At 41.8% G+C, this 26,502-nt stretch overlaps 1 protein-coding gene across 10 annotated transcripts in view; it reads right to left on the reverse strand.

Annotated features, from left to right (window-relative positions):
- UNC5D (unc-5 netrin receptor D) overlaps positions 1–26,502 on the reverse strand; it is a 536,221-nt gene that overhangs the window by 65,488 nt on the left and 444,231 nt on the right. For 3 of the 10 annotated variants that reach the window (XM_032413428.1, XM_032413429.1, XM_032413422.1), the window contains 3 exons: positions 22,721–22,753; positions 8,524–8,538; positions 7,588–7,773 (listed from right to left, as the gene is read on the reverse strand). In XM_032413428.1, the coding sequence (XP_032269319.1) occupies positions 7,588–7,773; positions 8,524–8,538; positions 22,721–22,753 (234 nt within the window). The remainder of the gene's footprint in view (positions 1–7,587; positions 7,774–8,523; positions 8,539–22,720; positions 22,754–26,502) is intronic. The other 7 variants (XM_032413432.1, XM_032413426.1, XM_032413430.1 and 4 more) reach the window with 4 other exon arrangements.

Below are 26,502 nucleotides of genomic sequence, written 5' to 3' on the forward strand. Positions count from 1 at the left end.
ATTTTTATTTTTCATTTTTAAAGTCATATTCTATCCCTTCATAGTAGTTACCCGTATTTTTGGCATATATATATATAAGTTGTTCTCTCTTTAAAATCTTGAGATAGTTTCTTCTAACAGATCAAAATATACTCTAAATCTCTAGTGTATGGTTTTTTTCTACTCCCCTGCCTGATCACATTCTCTCCCTTTTTTCTTTCTTTTTTTTTTTAATCCTCTTCTTTCTTTTTTCAAACAACTTATCAAATCCTTTTTTAAAATTTTTTATAATTTCCATCTTTACAGTCATATTCCATCCCTTCATCATATCAACCCTTATTTTTGTACATATATAAGTTTTTCTTTCTTTAAAATTTTGGGAGGGACTTTCTTTTAACAGACCAAAATACACCCAAAATCTAGTGTGTGGCACTGATCTATAATCCAGCCTGATCATATTTGATCACATTCTGTTTTTGTTTTGTTTTGTTTTGTTCTGCTTTTGTTTGTTTTTATCTTTATCTTTTTCTTTTTTCTTTTTTTCTTTCCTTTTCTTTTTTCTCTATTTCCCTTTCTTTTCCCACTGCTTCAGGTCTTTTCTGATTTGTTTAGAGTATATTTTCTGGGGACGTTGTTACCCTGCTAGCATTTTGTTCTCTCATTAATCTATTCTCCTCTGCACAAAATGACAAGACGGAAAAAATCACCTCAACAAAAAGAACAAGAGGTAGTACCGACTGCCAGGGACCTACTCAATACGGACATTAGTACGATGTCAGATCTAGAGTTCAGAATCATCACTTTAAAGATACTAGCTGGGCTTGAAAAAAACATGGAAGTTATTAGAGAAACCCTTTCTGGAGAAGTAAAAGAACTAAAATCGAACCAAGTAGAAATCAAAAAGGCTATTAATGAGGTGCAATCAAATATGGGGGCGCTAACTGCTAGGATAAATGAGGCAGAAGAAAGAATCAGTGAGATAGAAGACCAAATGATGGAAAATAAAGAAGCTGAGAAAAAGAGAGAGAAACAACTACTGGATCACGAGGTCAGAATTCGAGAGATAAACGATACCATAAGACGAAACAACATTAGAATAATTGGGATCCCAGAAGAAGAAGAAAGAGAGAGAGGTGCAGAAGGTATAATGGAGCAAATTATAGCAGAGAACTTCCCTAATTTGGGGAAGGAAACAGGCATCAAAATCCAGGAAGCACAGAGAACCCCTCTCAAAATCAATAAAAATAGGTCAACACCCCGACATCTAATAGTAAAACTTACGAGTCTCAGAGACAAAGAGAAAATCCTGAAAGCAGCTCGGGAGAAGAGATATGTAACCTACAATGGTAGAAACATTAGATTGGCAACAGACTTATCCACAGAGACCTGGCAGGCCAGAAAGGACTGGCAGGACATATTCAGAGCACTAAATGAGAAAAATATGCAGCCAAGAATACTATATCCAGCTAAGCTGTCATTGAAAATTGAAGGAGAGATAAAAAGCTTCCAGGACAAACAAAAACTAAAGGAATTTGCAAACACGAAACCAGCCCTACAACAAATATTGAAAGGGGTCCTCTAAGCAAAGAGAGAGCCTAAAAGCAACATAGACCAGAAAGGAACACAAACAATATACAGTAACAGTCACTTTACAGGCAATACAATGGCACTGAACTCCTATCTTTCAATAGTTACCCTGAATGTAAATGGGCTAAATGCCCCAATCAAAAGACACAGGCTATCAGATTGGATTAAAAAACAAGACCCATCGATATGCTGTCTGCAAGAGACTCATTTTAGACCCAAAGACACCCCCAGATTGAAAGTGAGGGGGTGGAAAACCATTTACCATGCTAATGGACACCAAAAGAAAGCTGGGGTGGCAATCCTTATATCAGACAAATTAGATTTTAAACCAAAGACTGTAATAAGAGATGAGGAAGGACACTATATCATACTTAAAGGGTCTATCCAACAAGAAGATCTAACAATTGTAAATATCTATGCCCCTAACATGGGAGCAGCCAATTCTATAAGGCAATTAATAACAAAAGCAAAGAAACACATCGACAACAATACAATAATAGTGGGGGACTTTAACACCCCCCTCACTGAAATGGACAGATCGTCTAAGCAAAAGATCAACAAGGAAATAAAGACTTTAAATGACACACTGGACCAAATGGACTTCACAGACATATTCAGAACATTCCATCCCAAAGCAACGGAATACACATTCTTCTCTAGTGCCCATGGAACATTCTCCAGAATAGATCACATCCTAGGTCATAAATCAGGTCTCAACCGGTACCAGAAGATTGGGATCATCCCCTGCCTATTTTCAGACCACAATGCTTTGAAACTAGAACTCAATCACAAGAGGAAAGTCAGAAAGAACTCAAATACATGGAGGCTAAAGAGCATCCTACTGAAGAATGAATGGGTCAACCAGGAAATTAAAAAAGAATTAAAAAAATTCATGGAAACCAATGAAAATGAAAACACAACTATTCAAAATCTTTGGGATACAGCAAAGGCAGTCCTAAGAGGAAAGTATATAGCAATACAAGCCTTTCTCAAGAAACAAGAAAGGTCTCAAGTACACAACCTAACCCTACACCTAAAGGAGCTGGAGAAAGAACAGCAAATAAAGCCTAAACCCAGCAGGAGAAGAGAAATAATAAAGATCAGAGCAGAAATCAATGAAATAGAAACCAAAAGAACAGTAGAACAGATCAACGAAACTAGGAGCTGGTTCTTTGAAAGAATTAACAAGATTGATAAGCCCCTGGCCAGACTTATCAAAAAGAAAAGAGAAATGACCCAAATCAACAAAATCATGAATGAAAGAGGAGAAATCACAACCAACACCAAAGAAATACAAACAATTATAAGAACATATTATGAGCAACTCTATGCCAACAAATTAGATAACCTGGAAGTAATGGATGCATTCCTAGAGATGTATCAACTACCAAAACTGAACCAGGAAGAAATAGAACACCTGAACAGACCTATAACCACTAAGGAAATAGAAGCAGTCATCAAAAATCTCCCAAAACACAAAAGCCCAGGGCCAGATGGCTTCCCAGGGGAATTCTACCAAACATTTCAAGAAGAATTAATACCTATCCTTCTGAAACTGTTCCAAAAAATAGAAATGGAAGGAAAACTTCCAAACTCATTTTATGAGGCCAGCATTACCTTGATCCCAAAACCAGACAAAGACCCCATCAAAAAGGAGAATTACAGACCAATATCCCTGATGAACATGGATGCAAAAATTCTCACCAAAATACTAGCCAATAGGATCCAACAGTACATTAAAAGGATTATTCACCACGACCAAGTCGGATTTATCCCTGGGCTGCAAGGTTGGTTCAACATCCGCAAATCAATCAACGTGATACAATACATTAACAAAAGAAAAAACAAGAATCACATGATCCTCTCAATAGATGCAGAAAAAGCATTTGACAAAGTACAGCATCCTTTCTTGATCAAAACTCTTCAGAGTATAGGGATAGAGGGCACATACCTCAATATCATAAAAGCCATCTATGAAAAACCTACAGCGAATATCATTCTCAATGGGGAAAAACTGAGAGCTTTCCCCCTAAGGTCAGGCAAACGGCAGGGATGTCCACTATCACCACTGCTATTCAACATAGTATTGGAAGTCCTAGCCACAGCAATCAGACAACAAAAAGAAATCAAAGGCATCCAAATTGGCAAAGAAGAAGTCAAACTCTCACTCTTTGCAGATGATATGATACTTTATGTGGAAAATCCCAAAGACTCCACCCCAAAACTGCTAGAACTCATACAGGAATTCAGTCAAGTGGCAGGATATAAAATAAATGCACAGAAGTCAGTGGCATTCCTATACACCAACAACAAGTCAGAAGAAAGAGAAATTAAGGAGTCGATCCCATTTACAATTGCACCCAAAACCATAAGATACCTAGGAATAAATCTAACCAAAGAGGCAAAGGATCTGTACTCAGAAAACTATAAAATACTCATGAAAGAAATTGAGGAAGACACAAAGAAATGGAAAAACGTTCCATGCTCATGGATTGGAAGAACAAATATTGTGAAGATGTCAATCCTACCTAGAGCAATCTACACATTCAATGCAATCCCCATCAAAATACCATCCACTTTCTTCAAAGAAATGGAACAAATAATCCTAAAATTTGTATGGAACCAGAAAAGACCCCGCATAGCCAGAGGAATGTTGAAAAAGAAAAGCAAAGCTGGCGGCATCACAATTCCAGACTTCCAGCTCTACTACAAAGCTGTCATCATCAAGACAGTATGGTACTGGCACAAAAACAGACACAGAGATCAATGGAACAGAAGAGAGAGCCCAGAAATGGACCCTCAACTCTATGGTCAACTAATCTTTGACAAAGCAGGAAAGAATGTCCAATGGAAAAAAGACAGTCTCTTCAACAAATGGTGTTGGGAAAATTGGACAGCCACATGCAGAAGAATGAAACTGGACCATTTCCTTACACCACACACAAAAATAGACTCAAAATGGTTGAAAGACCTCAATGTGAGACAGGAGTCCATCAAAATCCTAAAGGAGAACACAGGCAGCAACCTCTTCGACCTCAGCCGCAGCAACTTCTTCCTAGAAACATCGCCAAAGGCAAGGGAAGCAAGGGCAAAAATGAACTATTGGGACTTCATCAAGATAAAAAGCTTTTGCAAAGCAAAGGAAACAGTCAACAAAACCAAAAGACAACTGACAGAATGGGAGAAGATATTTGCAAATGACATATCAGATAAAGGGCTAGTATCCAAAATCTATAAAGAACTCATCAAACTCAACACCAAAAGAACAAAGAATCCAATCAAGAAATGGGCAGAAGACATGAACAGACATTTCTCCAAAGAAGACATCCAAATGGCCAACAGACACATGAAAAAGTGTTCAATATCGCTCGGCATCAGGGAAATCCAAATCAAAACCTCAATGAGATACCACCTCACACCAGTCAGAATGGCTAAAATTAACAAGTCAGGAAATGACAGATGTTGGCGGGGATGCGGAGAAAGGGGAACCCTCCTACACTGTTGGTGGGAATGCAAGCTGGTGCAGCCACTCTGGAAAACAGTATGGAGGTTCCTCAAAAAGTTGAAAATAGAGCTACCATATGATCCAGCAATTGCACTACTGGGTATTTACCCCAAAGATACAAAAGTAGGGACCCGAAAGGCTACGTGCACCCCGATGTTTATAGCAGCAATGTCCACAATAGCCAAACTGTGGAAAGAGCCAAGATGTCCATCAACAGATGAATGGATAAAGAAGATGTGGTATATATATACAATGGAATATTATGCAGCCATCAAAAGGAATAAGATCTTGCCATTTGCAACGACGTGGATGGAACTGGAGGGTATTATGCTGAGCGAAATAAGTCAAACAGAGAAAGACATGTATCAAATGACCTCACTGATATGAGGAATTCTTAATCTCAGGAAACAAACTGAGGGTTGCTGGAGTGGGGGGTGGGGTGGGAGGGATGGGGTGACTGGGTGATGGACACTGGGGAGGGTATGTGTTCTGGTAAGCGCTGTGAATTGTGCAGGACTGTTGAATCTCAGATCTGTACCTCTGAAACAAATAATGCAATATATGTTAAGAAAGAAAAAAAGAAGAAGAATGTAGCAGGAGGGGAAGAATGAAGGGGGGGAAATCGGAGGGGGAGAAGAACCATGAGAGACGATGGACTCTGAAAAACAAACTGAGGGTTCTAGAGGGGAGGGGGTTGGGAGGATGGGTTAGCCTGGTGATGGGTATTGAGGAGGGCACGTTCTGCATGGAGCACTGGGTGTTATGCACAAACAATGAATCATGGAACACTATATCTAAAACTAATGATGTAATGTATGGGGATTAACATAACAATAAAAAAATTTAAAAAAAAAAAAAAAGAATCTTAATAAAAGGTTTTTGCTTTAATCACTAGCTTTGGGATATTCTTGGTTAAAAATAAAAATAAAATGGTAAAGTAAGTTTGGAAAGGCTATCTATTCTTTTAGAGATTCACAATACACCGTAAGCTCTAAGGAGGCCCACACTAAGGAGATGGGGTTCAGCTTATGCAAGTCCGCACTCTCCAAATGCTGAGGCGAGGGAACTACCCCCTCACCTGCTACCTGCTGCTTCAGGGAACACACTGGCCTCCTGTGCCAAAGTCAGAGGAAACCACCAGCGGTTAGACTCCTCTTCAGTACATTTGTTGAGCACCCTCCTTATGCCAAGGGCTTATGATTCTTGTTATTCCAGGTCACGTCATCTTCATGAGGACCCTCTGAGGTGGCTAGGAGGATCCCCATTTTATAGCTATAAAAATTGAGACCCAGAGCATAATAGATTAACTAGGTCATTTAGCAATTTTGGATTCCATCTATCTGACTTCAAAGCCTCTGTCTCTCAAATGACTGTATTCTATTTTAAAATGTTATGGTCTGAGACCCTGAGATCTTGTATTTGATGGAAAGATTTCCAGTTTCTTATATAGTATAAAAATCAGTTCTTCATTCGATTTATTTCTAATTAAATCATACCTACTAAGCTATGTACCCAAGTCAAGGGCATGTGTCCCTTTCTGAGAAGCAGGCTCAGACCTGAAACTCTGGTGCCCAGAAGTGAGCGGCAGGCAGGAAAGCACTTTTGTCTCTGCCGGCCATCTCCCAGTTTCTAGCATGTTCGGGTTCCACTTCAGAACCAGGTTGCTACTCAATCACTGCCATGTAGTGAGACTTCTTCTTGTCGAGGGCTACAGGCGCTAGTGATGCACAATAAATAGAAATAAAGGTGACAATATTGACAGGAAGGGTCAAGGTGGAAAACTTCACCCTCTGAAGGGAGACAGTTTCATTTTTTTTCTAAACCAAAACCCATGTATAGCTCATCTCCATCTTGCAATCAGAAACAGATTTGGTTCACATAAGAGAATTAAATGACTCTATTTTGAAAATGAGCATTGCTATAGCTTGACATGATCGATTTCCTTCTCTCTCCAACAAAAGATTGCCTTGACCGGGCAACAGGTGAGAGTCATTTAAGCTGGGAGCTTCATTTTTTTCTCCTCCTGCTGGCTACCTGACCCATCACAGATTCTCTGAAGTCCTTTTCACTTCTACAAAATAGAAGTAACACAAATAACTCTACCTAATAAATAGTATAATTCATATGCACGGGAGGTTATGGTAAAGTAGTTGGTGCTCAGGTTTGAATAATCAGTATTCTAGTTAATGAAATATCCTCAGAGCAGTCTTGTTAAAATAGAAAGTTGGATAATCTGAGACAAAATAACTTGCTAAGTTTACTACATATCAAGGATGGAAGTGCCCCATTGAGAATGTTGCTAATGGTAAGCTGAGATCCATTCATCCTCCTCGTAGCCAAGGACTGAGGCAGACTAACCCACTGAGCCTGGTTTCCTAACATGTTTAGACAATTAGGCAGCGGCTCCCAGTGCCAAGAGCTACCTTCACACAGGGCTGGAGAGCACTGGGGGTCCTGTGTGAGCGTAGTCTCTATGGTCCTGAGGACGAGGTGTTGGGGGGACCTACGCCGCTGACCTTGACGGACCGTTTTGAAGTTGAAGGTCTGGAAGCCACCTGTCAATGCAGAAGAGTCAATGACGTCCACGCCATAGTCACTCTGGCTCCGTCTATAAAGGGTGACACCAATGACCAGGACTGCAACAGCCACCACGGCAGCGCCCAAGCCCGAGTACAGAGCAATGTCGCTGGCGTTCTCAATGCCTGAAAGACACAAGAGAAATCCTAAATGGCCAACATGGGTACAGAGCCGAAGAGCCACCCTGGGATACCAAATGAAATGCTATTGGATTTTTTGGAGCTACCACTCAGAGAAAATGACAACTGCAGCTAGCCATAAGTTCTACTTTCACACATAATCATGTTTCTCAAATACCCTGTATAAATCAGAGGGACGCCAGTCAAATATCTTGACTGCATTAAGGTAGTTTACCACATCATAAAATCTTAAAGAGAATCAATTTTGCAAAGAATGTAGTATTTTTCAAGGAAAAACAGACAACTCCTTAATTAACTTGGTTTAGGAAGTCATATTTACCTGCAAAGTATTTTTTGGCATCTTATTTTTGAGGGGGGACATGAGATCCACATACAATGACAAAACATGGGCAAACTGCTCTGCTTCTATATGATGGGCACATGCATTCACAGAGAGTGGGCTGGGGTGAGAAGCTCATACACAGTCTAGGAGTCGAGAGAGAGAAGACCAGAGCTCACAAATAGGAATTTTTTAGCTTTGGCACAAATCATTCAGTTTAAGAGAACATCGACAACATCAGGTTAGGGTATTTACAATTATTATGAGAGAGTTTCTGTTGTGAGATATGGAGGTCTTGGTCCTAGGGGCTCCGATGTCCATGGTCAATGTTTTCTAGCACCATTAAATGCTAGACTTAATATGTTTTTGTGGAGGAGGACTGGTCTCTAAAAGGGCACATGCTGTTTCTCCCATACCTCTCCTACTCCATCCTATTGAATGCATAGGCAAAGCAAAAATAAAAGCGTTAGTTTGAATTGAGAATGTGGGTGTCTCCCCAACCCCCAAGATCGGTTGTAGCTGTTTTCCAACTTGTTTGCTAGTTGTCCTTTGGGTGTGGTTCATTCCTGAAGACATTCAACATGGCTACTGCTGTTCAGAATGAGATTTATCCAACCACACAACCCTAAGAGAGGCTTCATCTATGAAAGTATGTGGAAGTAGAAGGTGGCAAGTGCTAACTATGTAATTCATCTCCCTACAGATTATGGGGTGAGTACACTTAATAGGTCCCAAAGTAATTACTCTGTTACCCTGTATTGGGTTTAGAGGCTAAAATAGAGCTATCGTATATTCACCTTGTAATTGCATGGTGCTTACTATGCATTCACTGCAGCCTAATATGGTACTTATGTTATCAACTGAGTGCTACTAACCACACAGGTAAAAGGAATTTATTTTCGACAAAGTTAGTGGGCTGTAAAATGAGGCGCTACCAAGTTAAAGAGTGAACGAGGAAATCAAGCAGAACTAGTTCAGCAATAGGGGCAGCAAACACATACAAATAATTTGCAAGGGAGTGTAACCATCCGAAAGAACGAAAGAACGGTATCTGCAAGGTTAGAGGATTATCAGACACTGTCAGTAACCACAATAGCCCAGGAGGTGTTGAGAAACAGGGTGTGACTCGGGTTTTAGTTCCAATGTCATGGCGGTCCCAGTGGGAGAGGGAAAGGGATGGAGGCTTCTGGGTGGTGGTCTGCTCTGACCACCCAGAACCAGGCACATGGTAACTGGAGCCGATCCCAAGGTTCCAGTGTCTGCCTGTGTCACACACAGAAAGGGAAGGGCAGCTATGCTCCCGCTTAGGCTCCCACCCTCCTTCCACTCAATTAAGCTCCTTGGAGGACGTAATTGTACTCAGAGCAGAGAGAGGACGCAGAACACAGCAGGGAACCAGGAGTAGTGAGAGAATTTTGGCTTGAAACCAATTAGCCTTCCCCCTGCTTGCCACCGGTTCCTCAGGCAGTACTGACTGATGACACTATCAGCTTAAAAGGCGTATCTGGGGAAAACACACCTGCTCAGCATCTGAGCACAGACAGAGAAACAGCCTGGCAGTGTACTGAATGCAGTTGCTGAGTTGGCAAAGTAGAGACAATGACCCTATAAGGACTGCTGTGTGCTTACAAACATAATCCTTTTAGGTCCCAGGTGCTAAAACAGGCAGGAGCAGAAGCCAGGAGGATGACCAGGGCAAAAGACTTTGGCTGGAAATGGACATCCCTAGACGTGAACATCCCGAGACGAAACCAAGTAGCAGGAACAAGTTGTGTTTGTTCCTCTGTATTCCTATCTTGTTCTTTATGCTACCCAGACAAGCAGAATTCTCCTTCTCAGACACAAACCCTGTTTTTAGGAAAGGACCTATGCCTTTAGATTGAGATTTAAATGTTTGATATGGTTCAATGCGTTTCCCAAGAATATTTGCAGAATCTATTTGACTTAAGTCAAGGGAATGAAATACTGAATTACAGAATTAAAAATAAGTATGGGGACTTTGGGGATGGGGGTCGGGGGATAAGGGACAGAGATCATATGGAGGGCACCGTGTCCTTATAAAGCTTACCCTTCCACTTGGTGGGACAGTCTAATCTAAAAGCCAAAGTCAATCGACTCCTACAGGAAGATAAGCAACGTGGTATTTAGTTTACAAGAACAATCTGTCTTGGGAATTAAAAACTTCAGAAGCTAATAATTTCATTTATTCAACAAACATTTGCTAAGGGCCAACCATGCTGTGGAAATGAGGATGCACGGATGAATTAACATATTCTTGTTTCTTGTCCAGCAGTAGTGATGAGATTCTGACAGAGGCAGACACAAGTTACCCAAAGCCACATGTGTGTATGGAGAGATGTAATCAGATATCCTTACCCACAGCTCAAACCCTTCCAAAGTTGGGCCACAGCGCTTCTTTCTTCTTTCTCTTCTCTTCTCTCTACCTGCTTTTACTTCGCCTTATTCTTTTTCCTCTGCCTCACTCTTTTCTAATCTGTCCTCCAGGAAAGGAGAGTGGTTTCCCCTATAAGGACTGCTGTGTGCTTACAAACATAATCCATTCGCTTTTCTTGTGTGTTCAGGACTGGCTCCAGAAGAATCTGAGTTTCAGTTCCACATTTTCCACTACGACTTCATGGGACAAGGGAGGAAGAGGGGCGTATGCATGCACGTGCGCACATAGGCACACACTCAACTCTTATCCAAACATTGGAAGCCACCACTGCTCCTTCCCAGTGGAGTCTTTCCAACCACATGACCACCAGGCGCCGGCACTACCCAGGCGCTGGCTGCTTTCTCCATGGCCCATGTCAGTGCTCATGCTCTCCTTTGCTGCATTACCCTACACCCCAAACTCAACTGTAATTTACCTGCCAGATGGATGCCTGCTAGTGAATGGAAGGTCATTGTAAAATATCGCCCCACCCCACTGGGCATCTAGGTACCACTCATCCGTCAAATGACAGCTCAAGGTCCACCTCCTCCAAGAAAGTAACCTTGGCCTGGCCGATCCAGCCAACCCTGCCAACCATGTTCTTCTAAACTCCAACATCACTTCAGGGTTCCGACAACTCATTTTGGATCATCCTTCTTACTGTTTAATTATCTGAATGCCAATGCATTCTCCCTGACTGCTTTAAACACTTCAAAAGCAGTAATATCTCCACAATTTCCCACAGAAATTTGCAAATCACTGCAACTATTCATTGATTGTTCGCCTGGTCTCCAACTGTGGGAAGAGAAGCATTAAAGAAATCACAGTCTGAGGTTGATTACAGAACTCCTGCCGCAGGGACTCCCTTTACATTTAACACATATATATGTTTACCCCTGTCTGCTTGCTCACATATACACGTGTTACTGGTCTGTTTGCTCAAAATGATTTTGAACAGAAGCACTGAGACCCCGTGACTGACAATGCTATTCCGTTTTCTGTGCGCACAGGATACTGTTCTCTGACTTTGTTTCACGAATGAAGCTTTAGGTATCAATGTGTTATTGATGTCTTTCCTGTGTCTTCACCCCCATTTTCCTTGATCCAAGAGTCACAAAAGCTTTAGGCAAAGCATGGAAGGACCCAACATGTGGTGCAAAAAAATGGTTGCATAGGGGAAGGGAAGGAAAAATAAAATAAGATGAAAATAGAGAGGGAGGCAAACCATAAGAGACGTTTAACTCTAGGAAACAAACTGAGGGTTGCTGGAGGGGTGGTGGGTGGGGGAAGGGATAATTGGGTGATGGGCATTAAGGTGGGCACTTGATGGAATGAGCACTGAGTGTTATATGCAACGAATGAATCACTAATTCTACCTTTGAAACTAATAAAAAAAATTGTTGTGTAAAAATCTACACCTTAGAGGAAACACAACAAAACTGAGAACTGACTAAGAAATCTCTTGTATTCCAAATTAGTCAGGAACTACTGAGGAGTATGTTCATTGCTGGAAGGAGTATGGAATATCTGCAGAGAAAGGCTGCAAAGATTAATAGAGAGCTGGAAATTAGGACCCTGGAGAGGCCATGTTTATGGGTTCATTTGGCCTGGAGAAGGGAGAGCTATAAAGTGACTGGAGGTGATCTTTAAGGCACAGAGGGTTGTCACAAGAGGAGAAGAGGCCCACAGTAGGCACTCAATGACCCTTCCTTTATGATGATGCGAGTAACCAGTGCTTCGCCGTCTCTAACAAGGACTGAACAGGAGGACATAGCCTTTTATTATAGCAATTGGGACTCTGGTTAGATATTAAAATGACCTTTTCTACAATGAGGGTTGTTTAAAAGTGTGGTGTAGTTCTGAGGGAGACTGAAATTTCCTTTCAAAAAGTCTGGGAAAAAAAAAAGGCAGCATGACTTGACAATTGTCTGCAGGCGTTTTATTTATTTGTTTTTGGTCAAAGCTGGTGAGAAGGAGTAAGTGGCCTTTCAAAGCCCCTGTGAACTTCCTAGTGCAAGGATGAGGCATCAGCAAGTTCCATGTCTTTAGGAATTGCTATCATACCTAGTCATTTAGAGGAACCAATGTAGTCCCCAAAGGATGAAATACAAGGGCTGTTTACTAGGTTTGCCTTTCTTCACATGACTCCCATGTGAAAGATTGATTATTGCCACTAATTAATGGGAATTTAACTCAATTCTCATGTTATGAGCTTAACTATGTATCAGATTAAAATCTGTTTTATAGAATTAGATAGCTACACAAAATTAATAAAGGAGCACAGCAAATGCCCTTCAAAACACAGAATACTCTATCTCCCATTAAATATGGTAGAACGGCCATTGCTGCCATTTCAGGAGAAAAACCAACAACTTGACTTGGCATATACTAGAAACGGTGAATTACCAAGGAACAAACATCATCAGAATTCACAGATGGAAGATGGAAGAAGCTGTTGGTGGGCTCACTCCCCAAGAAGGGCAGCTCCCGGCCGTCTCAGGACCTGCCCCTGACCCCTGCACAGCCAGTGAGTGCTATGGATACAGAGTCATGTACCAGGGTATTTAATTAGATGCTGGAATAAGATACAACAGAAGTTTCTGTTAGAGTGGTTTATCCTTGCTGTCATTGAGAAGAAACATTTTTTTTTTTTAAAGATTTTATTTATTTATTTGCGAGAGAGAGAATGAGAGACAGAGAGCACGAGAGGGAGGAGGGTCAGAGGGAGAAGCAGACTCCCCACCGAGCAGGGAGCCCGATGCGGGACTCGATCCCGGGACTCCAGGATCATGACCTGAGCCGAAGGCAGTCGCTTAACTGATTGAGCCACCTAGGCGCCCGAGAAGCAACAATGTTTTTTTTTTTTTTTTTTATTTATTCATGAGAGTCAGAGAGAGAGAGAGAGAGAGGCAGAGGCAGAGGGAGAAGCAGGCTCCCCGCCTAGCAGGGAGCCCGATGCGGGACTTGATCCCAGGACCCCAGGATCATGACCTGAGCCGAAGGCAGACGCTTAACCATCTGAGCCACCCAGGCGCCCGCGAGAAGCAACATTTTTTAATAACACGTCAGAAAATAGCTTTAAATGGCCAGCCACGGCCAACCACGGTGAGCCATTCCGATTATATTTGCACTGCTTGGAGTCTTACAACCCCTTCACCAATCAGCACCTCGGCTTTTCTGATCTCCCCTCAAAAACCTCATTATTGATATTGTGGTGATTGTTGTTTTACTTTTGTAATGAATGACCACAGAGTCAATTCTTAAATGCACTTCCTATGTGCTTGGCACCATTCTAGTTCAAGAAGCGCCCTCCTGCTCACCTGCCCTTCTTTCTAGCTGAAGAAATGGAGGCTGTCCCATGTGAGCGCACTCCCCCAAACTCTAAAATTCCTCTGCTCTTTCACGCACATTTCCTTCCCTTTTCTCTGTTCCCTGAGGAGCTGTTCCTCTTCTGTGTCAGGCCGGCTCTAATTCCGCCCTCTCCTGCCTCCACCGGGACCCGGACTCATTCATTATTCCCTTTTGGTCTTGCATCTTCAAACTTTTCCTCTGCACCTGAGCCTTGCCCTCTGCCTGCACACACAGTCTAGTCTTCTTAGATCACCTCTCCCCAAATCTTTCCCCCAACTTCCTCTCAGATAAACTTCTCAACAATGCGGTCTTCTCTACACCCATAGATTCTTACCTGTTTGTTTAAAAGAACTTAGAGCACTTTTGTTTAACATTCAACATTTCTTAATATATGTTTTCTTAATACATGGTTTCCCCAACCAGTTAACTGCTGTCCCTGTTAAGGGAATAAATAAAATACCTGTATAAGGGGAGAATATGTTTTAGGAAGTATAAAAATGGACAGTATGCAAGGAGAAAATGCATCTTCCAACTACTCCAGAAATAGTCTTGATAGTATCTTTGAGAACTTTCGGGGGAAAAAATGTGAATGTCCTTCATTTATCCTTTTCTACCCTAAAGGCTCCACATTATATTTCCTTTCCTGTACTTTGCTTTTTGTTGTTCCACATAGAGTATCTTGCAGGTCTTTCCTACCAGAACCCGTAGATGCACTTCATTTCTTTTTACATTTGCCTAGCCTGTTGCCAGGCAGTATGATTATTTAATTAGTCCAGTATTTCAATATTTGATTGTTCTCTTACCCTTTAAGGTCTGTCTTTCCGCCAAATCACTGTTCCTTCTTGAAGGCTGCTTACTACCACTGCCTCAACAGTAATGTTCTCTGTCTTACTCTTTCCCACTGCTCTGAGGCGGCAGACAAGCCAAGCCAGTCCTCCTTCTAGAGAGATAAAAAATGTTCCTTAAACTCAATTCCTCTACCTTCTTCTTACTTAGTAACCACCCTTCATTCTCAAAGTTCTATAAACAGACTTTAAAGCTCCCTTCTCAGCCCCTTTCCTTTCTCCATGCCAATCCCATTGGATAATCATCACAAACAGTGCTATTTCCTTGATGTCTAACACTCTCCATTGGAGATCTCCTGCCTCATCTCCTGTCTGCAGACCTCATCCCATATCTTCTTCCTGCTCAATGGACAAAACCACTTGCGTGTTGTGCTAACATCTCAAATCTGTCATCTGACTTCTAGATTCATCATTCGCACCTCTTCAAATATTTTCTTCTCTTGAATTCCCTTTTTCAGGTAATGTGATACCATGAGTGAGACTGAAGAGTCATCTTTCATTCTGTCCCCATTGAGTCCTTCTCCAAACCACTCACACGCCTTACTTGTTACATCTCCAATGCCTCTTGCATCTCAATTTCAACAGGAGACACCCCACTTGACACCCATGGTGTTCAGTCTCGTCGTACCTTGTACACAGTCTTGGTCACTCAGAGACATTTTACACGTGGATTCGTCTTCCCAAACACAGTCCTGGTACTGCCACTCCAACACCTTTCAACGACCCTCTAATATGAATTGAGTCCACTCCAACAGGGACTTATATTATGGCTCAAGACACTTTATGCTCTGCACCATCCCATTTTTCAAAAGCTTTCACCCACTTCTTATTCATATGGACCCTACTCTGGCCAAGTCTGATTACTCATTTTTTCAAGTAGACCTTGTACTCCAGGAGACTTTTTTTTTGGTTCAGATTTTTTGCTCCTACTGAGGGGCTCTTCCCTCCAATATCTGTTTCAATTTTAGCCATTCTTCCAAGATTGGCAGTAAAGGTAATCTATTTTTTAAATATTTCTTGATAGTGAACATTCATGTATGTTATAGTCCTCCTTTTAAGCAAAGTTGCCGGATTTAGCAAATAAAAATATGACACAGTTAAACTTGAATTTTAGATCAACAATGAATAATTTTAGTGTATTTTCCATGCAATATCTGGAATAATGCTTATGCTAAAAAATTTATTTATCTGAAATTCAAATTTAACGAGGGGTCCTCTCTTTTATCTGGTAACTACCTTTGGCTGCAAAAGAACTGTGCTTTTTCCCCCTGCCGGATACGAAGACCAAATTAGAGTAGGGATAGAGTCAAAAAAGAATAGGATTTGAACTCCAGCCCTTGAGAAAAATGACTTCAATTTATTTAATTTCCTCTCCTAAAGACTGAAGGCACAAACTCTATAAACTTTGAAAATACTGACAAGTGGAGAGATAGGGCCTATGAATTCATATTCTAACAAGTTACCTGGGTTATTCTCTTGTTGAAGAACATATTGGTCTATCAACTACTCCTCTGTGCTTAGTTCTGAGGTATATAATGAACAAACTCCCATCACATTCATTAAGGGCAGAGTCAACAATATCATTGAAAACAGTAGTAAGAAAAGGCACAGACTTATTATAGGATAAAAATTGGATAATAAGGATACTGGAAGTGGTAAGAAAATTACAAATGTTGCCTATAAAGACATATTGGATTGATTCACAGTAGGGATGACCCTGAAGGACAAAGCAAGTCATGCAATTTGCAGAAAGTGCAGTGTTTATGTAATCGAAAATAATCAGCAGGAGGTGAAGAAAAATGATGGGCAAAATACAAAAAAAAAAAAAAAAAAAAAAGTGCTTTAAAGCATGGCTAGAAGATCAGCATTGAGGCCAGTAGCCTACTGTTAGCTTAGAAGAACCTAAAAGTCTGTTGAGAATGTGAAGGTAGGTCCCAAAGTCCCAGACAGTTCTATGGGCTCAAGGCACTATCCAAGTCTTCATAGACTAAAAGAATGTCCGAATGTAGTGTGGGCCCCATATCTTCTGAGGCATTCCTTAACCCTGTGAAGATCACAGAGGATGGTGATTCCCAGGCTTCATATGATTCCAATATGGATGAAGGCAGTGTGTTTTTGGAAAAGATATAGAATGGGATGGGTGTTAGTGAGAAGAGTACACCTTGTTTTTAGACTTTAAGGACACATTTGGGCCATTCTTTGATGGAAATGATTCTGGAAAGCATACATTTTGGGCTTTAACTTTGTATCTGGTAGAGAATAAATGATTATTCAAGATTGTTCCTGCCCCTTTTCTCAAGTCATTTATCACCTTCTATGTTGTAAGTTGTGGGGAAGAAACATTTCTTATTTTTTCCCTCACATTTCACTGGGACAAGACTATATAGAACAACTGTATAATAAATAGCTACTACATAAATGATTAAAATTTTTAGAAGCAGTTATTTTCACCTTAACAACAAAAGGCCCCATGAGGAGTTAACAAAAGGATGTAAAGCATTAACTCAAGTGTTTTTTGAACATCTAATACATACTAGGCCAGTGGTAATGGCTACAGGTGTTAAGAGTAAATAAGAGTCAATCCCTGCCTATAGGTAGATAGGATAATGTCTGAGAAGAGGAATCCAGACCAGCATTAGGGCAATGAAAATATAGTATAGAATTAGGGAGATAGTTTGATACTGGCTAAAATACAGGAGTAACTAATGCAGGCTTGGTGGGTGAAGGTCTTGCAGAGGATCTGAAGGAAGAATGAGCTTAACAAGTTAAGGCTTACGTGGCGGGAACGAGTTTTTGGGCAGAAGTAACAGAATGTACATGCGAAAATGGGCAGAGGGTATTCAGAAAACCCAGAAGCTTTATTTGGCTGAAGAATATAGGAAGTGGCAAGCACGTAGGAAGGAACTTACCTAATGATTAGGCTGATTAAGAAAAGGAAGCTGAGACCAGATCATATACCTGTTTAGTACCTTGGACTAGATCTTAGAACAAATGGTGAGCAATTGAAGAGCTTTAAACACGGAGGTGGTACGACCAGAATTTATGTTTCAGAAAGCTCAGAAAAATTGATGAAGGGCAAAACTGGATCCAGGGAGGCCACTGTAGCAATCCTGGTTGGGAATGAAGATGGCCTGAACTTTTTAAACTTTTCTTCTGGGACAGCATGTTCTTTTCTTTTGGTTTTTCTCTTACTCTGCCTGCTATTACTTTTCTGTCTTTTCTGCAGTGACTTTTGACCTCTTCTACATCTAAATGTTGATGCCCTGTAGGGCTCAGTCCTCCACTTTCTTCTCTGTCTCCACGCATACTCATTACCCGGGATCTCTTTCAACCTAATGGCTTTAAATATCATCTGGACACTGACAAGCCCCAGATTTATGTCACCAGCCAAGACTCTCCTCTGACCTCGAGACTCATATATTCAACTGCCTGCTCAACCTCTCTATTTAGATGTTTAAGAGGTATCTCAAAGTTAGCACTAGTAACACTGAACTCTTGATTCTCCCTCTGGATTTGCTAGACCACATTTTCTCCATTATCAGTAATGGCAACTCCATCTTTTAGCTGCATGGCCAGACTTTTGAAATCATGCCTGACACCTTTCTTTCTCTCACACTCGATATCCAACCCATCAGCAAATCCTCTCTGCCTTCCAAAGATACCCAAATATGACCCAATTTTACAATTTCTAATGTTGTCTATCCATGCCGAGTCACAGTCATCTTGAACCTTGGCACTGTAAGAGCCTCCGTACTGGAACAGCCTAGATTACTGTAACAGATCATTGTTACAGCAGATCACTGTAACAGGTCTTGCTTCCGCTTTGATCCCCTATATGTGGACACTCAATCCAGCAGGCAGAGTTTATCCTTGAAAATATTAGGTCATGTCACTATGACTAACGCTCAATGGCTTCCCTTTGGTCAAAGTCATTGAATGATACGTCTGGCAGTTTCCCCTCTCATCCCACCTTCTCTGATCTTAGCTATCAGGACTCTTCCCTTTGCCACTCTGCTGCAGGTATCCTGGCCTCCTTGCTCTTCCACAGACACTCAAAGCAAGTCCCCACTTCACCACCTTTTCATCTGGTATTCCGTCTGTCTGGAACACTCTCTCCCAGACATCCAGAATGTTTCTTTGTTTTTCAGGTCTCTTCTTAAATGTAATTTTAATACAGAGATCTGCTCTGAACACCTTATACAAAAAAAGCAACTACTCCCTTCGACCCCACCTGAGCCCCTTACCCTGCTTTATTTCTCTTCATGACATCAACACTATAGGTTTTCTGGTTTGTTTGCATCCCTCCATCTCCATTCGTTAAAACGGTAAGCTTTGGGGAAGCAGAAACTGCACCTGTTCAGCCCAGTGCTGCTTCCCCACCACCCCTGCCTAGCATGTGGTAAGCACTCAATAGACAGCTGTTGAGTGAATGGAGGGATGGATATGGGTAGAGTGAAAATGGAGAGATGTTGATGAACTCAAGATCTGTTCGGGTGGTAGAAGAGTCAGACTGTAATTTTCTATTGAGTAACGAGCAGAGCAGGAGACAAGAGAGGAAAAAGAGGGGTCTCAGAGACTGCCCAAGATACACCCACGGACAAGTGAGTTGATGGTGTGGTTTTGACTGAACTAGAGAAGATGGGATGCAGGACTGAAGAATAGGGGCAGAGAAGGAGAAATTGACTTTTGGAAAAGTTGAGATGAAGGTCCTGGAGGTGGCCGACTCTGGACATGCTAATGGGATTTGTGCTGAGCAGGCATTGGTGCTAGGTGCAAAACAACTACGTGGAAAGGAGATGGAGAGAAGGCTGTGTGTGTGTGCATGTGTGCATGTGTGTGTGGTTCTGGGTTATTTTTTAGGGGAAAGCGAAATCCTCATTGCTAAGGTGAACGTGCTGAGCGAGCCACTCCTCAGGAACCTATGGCCTTTCAGAAAGCCACGGCCCCAAGCCTCCAAGGAGCCCCATTGTCTGAAGGCAGCCTTTTTTCTGTCTGAATCTGGGGGTGCGTGTTTGCCATTCAGAACCTACTATATTTTACTGCACCTCCTGACATTGTTACACAACATTTATTGAAAGCACATTTGATGGTAATGAAGTTTCTATTAACTATGATTAAATCTCATAAAGCACCTGAAGATAATTTAAGATGTGCAGAGGCAGAAAATGAAACATTCAGTTTAGTACATTAGGAAACGTAATTGATTAAATTATCTCATTTACAATAAGTGCTTTCATGAGCTATGCGGAGCACATATTTTCCCCAGTTTGTCATTATGATTTGCCAACAGATATCTTAAGACTTCACTTTCTCTTTACACCTCCTTGCAACTCAAAGCCAGCTCTTCGGCTCGCCTGCTCACAGAGCACTGCTCGTGAGCTCTGAGTAATGTCTTCTATCCACCAGGCCTTGCGGAGGATCATGTGTACAGCTATATAGGGGAACAGGTTGTTTCTCAATTATCTTCATAATTGACTTTGATTTTGCATCAGTGATGATTCATGTCATCTTAAACTAAGCCCCTCTTTCACTAAACAACCATAGCTTGAATTTGTAAAATGCACTCCTAACCATGCAGCTTACAGAACCCCGACTGGATTCCTCTGGGAGCCTTTTGCAATCACATTGATTCTGTTAAGGTTTTATTTTTAGGAAATCACAAATTAAAACAGTTTAAGCGATTCCGTTGCAGTATCCAGCAATTAAGCATGGTGTTCACGAGCGAGAACCCCAAGCAAAAACTAATTCAGGAGTCCCTGAGGACTAGAAATAGCTACTGTGGGGTTTATGGCTGGAAGTACAGATGTAACCAAATTAGAATGGCACAGGACTCACAAACTAAGCATGAAATTAATTTTTAAAAAACACATTCCTAAGTAACTCTCATGGTGGCCACCACATGGATACCCATGATCTTGCAGGTGTTCCACATGACCCCCGGTGGGGGGCATGGCTATGTCACCAGGTGGCAGCTGGGGGTCCAGCTGTCAACCCTGAGCTCTTGACACAGGCTCAAGTCAAATATTCACTGAGCCGATTTTCTTCCTCCCTCCCTTAGCATACATGTACCCACACATACACAACCAGGTTCCCCCACCTTCAACCTTCCTGAGTTCAAAATCAAGCCAGCAGGATGTCAGGGGACTACTCCTTAAGTACCAATCATTGACAGGCAGAGGACCTCAGGGGGAAAAAAGTTAAGGAAGTTTGTTTTTGTTGTTCTGCCAAGTTCTCCCACGCTGCAAGTAATGGCCCCATTATCTCCCAAGTCTGCCTGGAGCAACATAACGCAGTATGAACCTAACAGCTTTCCTGGATCTTTCTCTCATGTCTCCTGACCCATGTCCCAAGGTACCTATTTCTGTCTATCCTCACAGGGTCTTAATTCCTTCAAAGAAGTTAGCTCATAAAAGCTATTAGCTCTCCCAAGCTATTTGAATTTTAATACCCTAGGATTTAAAAGATCAAAAGTCATTCACTTTATATTAAAATGGGAGATACTGGCCAGGGACATCTTCTACAAGCTTCTAAACCAAACTGGGCAGCTCGCTACTTTCCTGTTGCTAAGAGTTGTGTTGCTAATGCCCTTCTATCTCAACGTTTCCCTGGAATGCCTGACATACTCCTGAATACTTCAGGATCATTTGATGAACATATGAACACGTAGATTCCCAGGAGGACCCTCCCCCTCCCTTGTTCTGATTCATTTGTTCTATTCTGAGGTGGGATGTATTTTACAACCTTCCACCACACCCCAAGATTCTAATGCACATGGTTGCTGATCCACTTTTTGAGAAATACTTTTCTAAGACAGTTACTCTCAGCCCAAGCTGCACATTGGAATCTGAGGATCTTTTAATAAATAGGCATTCCTACCCTTCTTTGTGGAATCTAAAAATCAAAACAAATGAGCAAACAAAACAGAAATAGATTCATAAATACAGAGGACAAGGGGGTGGTTGCCAGAGGGGTGGGGGGATGGTGAAATAGGTGAAGTGGATTAAGAGGTACAAACTTCCAGTTATAAAACAAGTCCCAGGATTTAAAGTACAGCATAAGGGAATATAGTCAATAATACTGTAATAACTATGTATGGTGATAGAAGGTAACTGACATCACAGCAGTCATTTCCTAATGTACACAAAAGTCGAATCACTGTGCATATAATATTGTCTATCAACTATACTTCAAGGAAAAAATAATATATACTGAAATATGCATTAAAATTTTTAAATCCTAAACAAACAAAAAACAGGGATTCTCATCCACCCCAATTCTGATCCCATTGGTCCAAGGATACAGCCTGAGAACTAGGGTTTTGAAAAGGCCTCCAGGTGGTTCTAAAGTTCAGCCAAGGCTGAAAACCATAGGGTCAAATGGCAAGCTGCCAAGGATTCACGCTGCATGGCTTTTCCCAAATCTGCTGGCTGTGTATGGTGGACATAATGCAAAGGCCTCCCCAGGAGGCCAGCCTGTGGATGGAGAACTCAAGTCGGCACTGACACCAAACTTTTCAGTTCCTGATGATTTCACTGGGGAGTATTGGTTTCTGATCTACCCAGTTGCCATGGAGTTCACGGTTTGCATCTCAGGTGCCCACCCCCCTCCTCCTCCTCCTAGGTGGAGAGGCTTGTAGTCAGGCTCTTGCCCAAGGCTCCTCTTCTGAAAGCTTGTACTGACAAATATTTATTAATTTTAATGCTATAAATCTCGGCAATAAGAATCCTAGATGACATTTGCAGAGAAATGGACTTATAGGCAGGCAGCACCAAGACGAGAGATTTACTTTGAGGGAGGGAAGGGGTGTGCATATTTCCTTTCGATTCCAACCTCTGATATGTGACTCCAAACCCAATGAGGAGAAGCCCTGAAAGCCCTGGGTCTTTTGCACAAACTTCAATTCTGTTTGGCTCCTAAACAAATACAACAGTAAGGCAGCAAATATGAGAATAAATTATATTCACAAGAGGAAAAATAACTTACTTTGGGGTTTTATTTCATGAAGAGGTTTTTTATCTAAAAGAAAGAAAGAGAAAAAGAAAGTTTCATTTAATAAATTTACACGGAGCAGATAGATTTCCTATATTGCTGTGTGTCCACCTCTATAAATGAAACATTTTCTCTATTTTTGCAGACGATATGGATTATGTTGTCCGTATTTTTCCTTTTCATTCTAATTTCGTGTTTTTCTCTTGTGCAATATTTTCCTGGGATGATTGTTTCATTCCTTTTATTTATTTATTATTTTATTTTTTCTTTTCCCTCAGGCTTACTAGAGTTTCTCTCTGTTGCATTTGCTAGATTCTTATCAGCATGATGAGAGCGGTGAGCTCGCAGCGAGTCCCTAGTTCCTATACAGTCAGAAGACTGCTCAGGTAAGGGATGCTATTTCACTATATGTGATGATGGAAAAAATGAGCCGGTGAATACCTATTTAAATGGATCCTACATTGGTTTAGTGGTTATTACAGCCTGGATGAAAAAGTTCCAGGCTATGCCGTTTGCTCATCCTTGTTGAGGATGGGTGCAGTATTGGGAGCTTGTTGGAGGTTTGTTTGTTTCCTATCCCTCTGATCTGTTTCACCGTGTACCATCTCTCTGAATGGCACAGTTTGTTTCATATCGCTCTGAAATCTGACAATGTGTACGATCTCTCTGTAATCGGGGTACTGGGCAGTTCAGCAGGCAGGTGAAGTGGACAGAGAAAACCCATTCAGGGATCAGGCTCAGGTGTAGACCTTTTTATCATTTCTCCCCACTGCCCTCCAGCCACCCTGTCCTGCCCTGTCTGCCATCACTACAGAACCTTGTAAATCACTTTGAGACTCGGTGCCCATGGCTAACTTTGTCTTAGATTACAGACCGTCTACTTCCCAGTCCCCATTCTCCGGCCGTCCCAGGCCAACACAACTCCACCACGACACAGAAACCTGAGAAAAAGGTGCTTTAGTCACCGCATCAAGATTCCAGAAGATTTGCACGGCGTGACCTCCCTCTTCTCAGTGCCCTTCTGAGGACTTCGATGGAACACGGTCAGACTGTAAGCTCTGAGGCTGTTTCTCATTATTCACAGAATCACACGGTGGTAGGGGGACCTTGAAAGGTCACCTTACACAGTCCCTTTCCTCCACTTGCCTGAAGGCGAGCCAAGCGGGGTGAGACACTGTCATTTTGGATTACGTTTTTAATGGCATCAAATCTCGCCCACTGCATATTGGAGAACTTCATAAACATTATCTGACTGCCACATAACCCCTCCCAGGCAGAGAGACGCAGCTATATTCTGAATCCTTCACCAGATATGTATTACCCTAACCCACTCCTGCCCTTAATACTGATTCTGACAGAAAACCCTTGCGGCGTGCGTCACTGAAGACAGCTCTCGTGTGCTCTGCCATCTGATTTGTTACGGAAGTAGCTTTCAAAAGTTGTAAGTCACACTCTTGCAAAGGGACCACCATTTTGTTTTTTTCTCATCATAAGGAGAAAGATTAACTGGCAAGGGATAATTCCTGACCAATCTCTCTTTAAAATGAAAAATCTTCATAAAAGATAATAATTTGCTCAAGCAGATAGGATCATATTCAGATTTTTACACCATCAGGTTTCTTAAAACAGACAACACTTGCATCTCCCTTCCTGCACGAATCGAGGGCGGCTAGTTTGCCTGAGAGCAGGTGCCACCTCCCAAAGTCCAGATGCTAATGCACTCAAGAATTAGAATCCAACGACTTTGGTGGTTTTAACCTGACTTCAGTTGTTGCTTATTGCCTGCTATCGGAAAGCATTTGGCATGGGCGCAGGATGCTGGCAGGCCAGGCCAAGACGTCTGGAAGTGATGCATTGCTAACGCTACACACAGAGACATGCAGAACATCTGTTTAGGACTCTAGCTGAGCTTAACAGCATTTTCTTCCTCCCAAACCACAGGAACGAAGGTTATGCTGGGTAGCAAAATGAAACTCCATTAAAAACAGGTGAGATATAGAACCACTCCTCAGAAAATAAATCAAATACAGTCAGGCTGTTAAAACACTGAGGTGATCGGGTGCAGCTCTACAGGAAGAAAGAGTGAATGGGTGGAAAAGCCAGAACTTAACTGGTCATGAGACAAAGTCGGGCCACAAGGGCACACAGGGCAGAAAAGTGGGGCATTTCCCTCTCTGACCCAGCTCTGGGGTCATTGTGACTTGCAGTGGCATTGTGGAAATTGTGCAGACTGTCACAATTAGCCTTTTAGAACAGGCTTTCCATTTTGAATGGTCTTCATTCTATCTGTGTGATCTCAGTGTTCTCCACAGTAAAATGGAAATAGTAAAATCCTTGAGCATCGGTGCTGAGATTAAACATGATAAATATAAAGCCAATAGCTCAGGGCTGGCACGTGTTCAGTATCGATAAATGGTAGCTGATACGTAACTCAACATATTATGAATTAAGATCATCATTGTCAATCACTCGGAGTAAAAACAGGACCCCTTGTGCCACGGCCTGAGACAAGTCACAACTCCAGATCAGAAATTGTAGTGGATTTCAGGGATTCTTGAAGGGAGTTAAGAAACTTGTGTCCAGTCCTAGCTTCTGCTTTAGGAAACTGAGCACAAGTCAAAACTTCAGTTTCCTCATAGGAAAAAAGAAGGAGAAGGACCAGCAGACCGCTGTGGGCTGCCTAGCTTTCACCCATTATAAATCTGTGGAGTAACAAGCAGAGGCCTTCCACAGAAATCCATGTGGAATGATTTCCTAAAGCAGAGTAAGAAATTATTCGAATGGCCACTGCTCTACTGTAGGATTTGTCATGCTAGGGTCTGGTGTATCAGTGTGCATCCTCGAACAGAAGAGGCTAGAAGCCTCAGGGGCCCAAGAGAACTTCAGCCCCCTCTCATCAGCATCAGAATTGGGTCCTGCTGGATTTTGTGAGATACCAGTATCTTGACAGCAAACTGTCACCATTAAACCTTTTCCCGGTTTGAAATATCAAAGATTGTTCTACAATGAACTCGAGAGAGGGAGAGGTCTACCCACCGACCTCACTATCTTTTGGAAGAACTGCCCACCCTACACTCCATATTCTTTTATTCTGTTTGCAAAATCATTCTCACAGGCCCTGGGCCATGCATCCACTTGGCCTTGGTCAACCAAATCCTCTCTGCTTTCATTTTACCTCTCTCCAAGGCCATGTTCAAATAGCCCCCTAGGAAATTAATCCATTAGGGCCATGGTTCTTAATGCTGACTGCACATTAGAATCACCTGGGGAGTTTTTAAGCAAATACCCATGCCTGGGCCCCTGTCCAAGACCTCCTGACTAACTGGGGTCTGTGTTTTTGTGATTACCGAGTGTACCACTCCTTCCTGCCAACAAATCTGGGGCCCTGCGTACTCAACTTCAGCTAGTCTTGCTTCCCGGAGAAGCTTCGGGGTGGCTTCAGATGGACTCAGAAGGAGCCCTCCTATATCCTGCAGGCAGAAAAAAAAAAATTTTTGAGCTAGTGGCAGCTGAGCTGTAGTTTGGGAAAATCACAAGTTTTCCTGGGGTCTAACTTAGACACCGAGAGGCACCTTCTGGGTAAATGGAAACTGATGTCATTACAACTCAGTCTTATAATGATTATGTCTATTTACAAGTTAAAGATGCAAAAGTATGTGTTTGGTTTTTTTTAAATTTAGATTCAATTAGCCAACATATAGAGAACATCATTAGTTTCATATGTAGAGTTCAGTAATTCATCAGTTGCATATAACACCTGGTGTTATATGCAAAAG

This window comes from Phoca vitulina, unplaced genomic scaffold (assembly GCF_004348235.1).
Source record: "Phoca vitulina isolate PV1807 unplaced genomic scaffold, GSC_HSeal_1.0 scaffold15, whole genome shotgun sequence".
Taxonomy (NCBI): domain Eukaryota; kingdom Metazoa; phylum Chordata; class Mammalia; order Carnivora; family Phocidae; genus Phoca; species Phoca vitulina.